This window comes from Glycine max, chromosome 11 (assembly GCF_000004515.6).
Source record: "Glycine max cultivar Williams 82 chromosome 11, Glycine_max_v4.0, whole genome shotgun sequence".
Taxonomy (NCBI): domain Eukaryota; kingdom Viridiplantae; phylum Streptophyta; class Magnoliopsida; order Fabales; family Fabaceae; genus Glycine; species Glycine max.
In genome coordinates, this window is record NC_038247.2 from 10,684,317 (window position 1) to 10,687,704 (window position 3,388).

Consider the following 3,388-nt stretch of genomic DNA (forward strand, 5'->3'; position numbering starts at 1 on the left):
TTCCGTTTTAGTCTTTACAAAATATGTTTATTTTATTTTTTAAACAGTATTATCTAAAGTATTTTAAAAATAAAATAAACACATTTTACAAAAATTACAAGAATGATAATAAAAAAATACTAAATTATAAGAAGTAAAAATATGTTTAAGCGTTTTTATAGTTTCCACAAATTGCGAATATGCACATGAAAAAAAAAAAGGTTTGGATTCGATTGGATACAAGAGTAATACACAGTAGCAATAGGGAGACATCGTGTCTGTTTAGGAGCCTAGGTTTAGGACCACGAAGTGAAGTTATTAAATCATTGAAGAATTAGCGGCTCGATCCGATCCTTTTTGTTTTTTTTTTTAATTTTCCTTAGAAACTTTTAGATTGAAAATTCGGAGGGACATAAGCAAAAGTTAATTTGTAAAAGTAAGTGCATTTTGGTCGTTTAAATTTTTTATGAAAAAAACATTAATTAATTTTTAACGGTTTAAGGAATAAGGAGTGACTTTTGAAAAATGATAATTATTTTTTCAAAAATAATTCCAACAAAATATTTACTAAATTAATGTTAAACTATTATTTTATAATTAAAAAATATTCATTAAAAATAAAAATCTTACCCTACTCTTAAATTCAACTCTAGACGTATCATAAAAATGAATATTCAAAATCTTTCAGCAATATTGTACCGTAAATGATTATATTATTTTACATTATGGGTATATTAAAATTAAATTCTAAAAATATTTAATTTTACCAAAATAAAATAAGTTTAATTTACTTGTCTTCGAAAAATTGACCTGAGAAACATCAATAAAAACTAAATTGACCGGAGGGAAAAATCAAGAAGTAAGGAACAAAAGAGAATACGTGTCTGTTAAACTTTGTATGGTTATTGAATAGACCAAAAAGGTCAGAAAGAAATATTTTGGCCAAGAAACATAAGATAGCTCCGAAAACAGAAATCTTAAAGAAGTCAAAAATAAATAACACTCGTTGGTCTATCCGTCCATGTCATCTTTATTTTTTTATATCTATGTAAAATAAATAATTATATATATATAGAACTGGAGTATAAGTATTACATAGATGGAAAATGACATTTTGCTTTCAAGTTTCCCTTCCCAAAAAACAAAAATGCTAACTAAGATCAATTTCATTTGTTTTTATAGTCAGCAAAAAGAATTATTTAATGAGTGGGCGCCATGCATAAAAGAGGGTGACAGTAAGCCAGTAACATACGCCAGGTTGACAAGGATATGTCAAGTTAATTAATTATACTATGTACTAATAGTAATTAATTTTAAAGAGAAAAAAAAGAAAGAAAAAGGACACCAATCTCATTACAATAAAGTGAAAGACATAAAACCCATTTCGGTGATGAAATATGCGGAATTCAAAGTTGCTTGTTGGAAGTTTAAGCCAGTAACGACATTAAATAATTAGTCTCTATATCTTAATAAGAACCTTGTCCAGAAGTAGTAAAAAAATTAAAGAAGGGTTGGTTCAGTGGGGAAGCATGATCATCTTCATTGATGTCATCAGCAGAAGTTGTATCAGTGGAACTATCAGCAGAAACTACTGAAGCCAGAGAAGACACCTGGTCTGTTGTTGTTGTTGTTTTCCCTTCCAAAATGCCGGTTGGGTGCAGAGGGAAAAGATCCAACGTTTCTTGGTGACTGAAGTGAGAGTTGCTGCAATCCGAGATTCTCTGTTGCATTTGATGCATGCCTTCGTATACCAGAGGGCCATTACTACTTATCATGCCTGTGGGCACAACTTTCTCAGAGGGGCTCCTCCTAAAACCTACGGGTACAAATACCTTTTGGTGTGGGGGATAAAACCCAATTTCACCCTGTCCCTGAGGTATGTAATATGGGGCACACATGGCTGAAAACCAAAACCGAATACCTTCAATTAATTACCAAGGTTATATAATATAAGGTTTAAAAACAATAAATAACTTAAGAAAAAGAGTTGTAACATATGTCTAACTATACTCATGAGAAGATACAGGGAGGGAGAGTTGATTGAATAGTTAGAAAAAAAAGTAAAAGTAAGAAAATGTTATGGATTTGATTTTTCTATTAATAAAAATTAATAGATTAATTATTAATATTTGTCGATAAATAAATTAATAAAAAAATACTTTTGAAAAAAAAAAGCAAAAGAAACAGCTGTCCGTCTATCATGATTGGGCTACGCAAATGAGGAGACAGTGACTTCTAAGATGATTTGAGTTGTTTCTTATGAAATGAAAAGGACCAGGAAATACGTAGATCAATTGTTACATAGTTGTTCTGGCTTAATTAGTTTTGAATTTGAGCTTAAAAGTACATTTATGGCCTTAAATATTTTTTGTTACTTAGCTTGAACATTAAAATATCAGTGATCTTTGTTAAAACAAAAATCTTGATTTTCTGAGATATTTTAGTTTTATTAGCTAACACACATACCAAGCACACTTGCATGAAGAGGCGACTTGGTGATTACCCAAAAGCAAGAAAGTAAGAGATCGATGAAGGTATAAACATTAAAAAACAAAATGAATGTATATAATTTGCATGAATGTGTGTTGAGAAAGGAAAGAACAAAGAACGAACCATTTGGGCAAATTGGCGGAGAAAAAAAAGGCTGAGGCGTATGAAGAAAGCGATTGAAGTAAGCAAAGGTTTCTTGCTTCTGCTTCTGTCTCTGTCTGGCTTTGTGGTTCTGAAACCAGTAGAAGACATTCTTTCCTTCGATGTGACCATACGCCCTAAGCCTAGCAGTTATCTGCTGTATCTCCTCAGCACTCGGAGTCTTTATTCCCTGCTTATACAAATTCTCTAGCATGCTTATTTGCTCTTTTGTAGGGTTCCACCGCGAACTCGCTGCAACCCCCTCATTACCATTACTCCCTCCACTCTCCATTTCCATCTCCAACTCATGATTAGTATTATTCCCACTCTCCATCACAATGCCAATGCGGTTTTCTTTTGATTATTATTATTATGCTCTTATTCTAATTCTCATGGCTTGTGAAGCACTCTTTTTATAGAGTAGTAGATAGGTAGGGAGAAACAAAATGGTTGAGAGTTGAGAGAGAGGATTAACATGCGTATTGTTTTTGGTGCAGAACATCTCTGAAAACATGGCGGTTAGCGGCACAGAGAGAGGCTTAGGTTTCGTCGTCTTCGTGTAGAATTTTTCTTACGAGAAAGACATTAATAATAATTGCCCAAATGGCCCCCCCTAGCTCCCTTCGTGCCATTGATTTTGGTGCACACATAGTAGTGGATTTAAGATTAACGTTGATTTTTTTTACTCTTTCCCTAAGCCCATAATAGTCTTGTTATCTCGGGAATGACAGAAAGAGAGAGCGTAGTAACGTAGAAGGGTATAAAGGTCATTGACGGA

General features: G+C 32.5%; 1 protein-coding gene across 1 annotated transcript; it reads right to left on the minus strand.

The window, feature by feature from the left end:
• Positions 1–1,445: 1,445 nt before the first annotated feature.
• LOC100801698 (WUSCHEL-related homeobox 2) lies at positions 1,446–2,944 on the minus strand. Its single transcript, XM_003539041.5, has 2 exons — positions 2,593–2,944; positions 1,446–1,879 (listed from the first exon to the last, which is right to left on the minus strand). Exons 1-2 carry the CDS (start codon positions 2,942–2,944, stop codon positions 1,446–1,448), a joined length of 786 nt encoding a protein of 261 aa, XP_003539089.1.
• Between the last annotated feature and the right edge of the window lie 444 nt (positions 2,945–3,388).

Excerpts from the sequence above, each read along its gene's own strand:
- LOC100801698 (XM_003539041.5), bottom strand. The coding sequence starts at position 2,944 with ATGGAGAGTGGGAATAATACTAATCATGAGTTGGAGATGGAAATGGAG. Across the intron at positions 1,880-2,592 it reads TCCGCCAATTTGCCCAAATG|CCATGTGTGCCCCATATTAC; the intron begins GTTCGTTCTTTG and ends TTTGGTTTTCAG.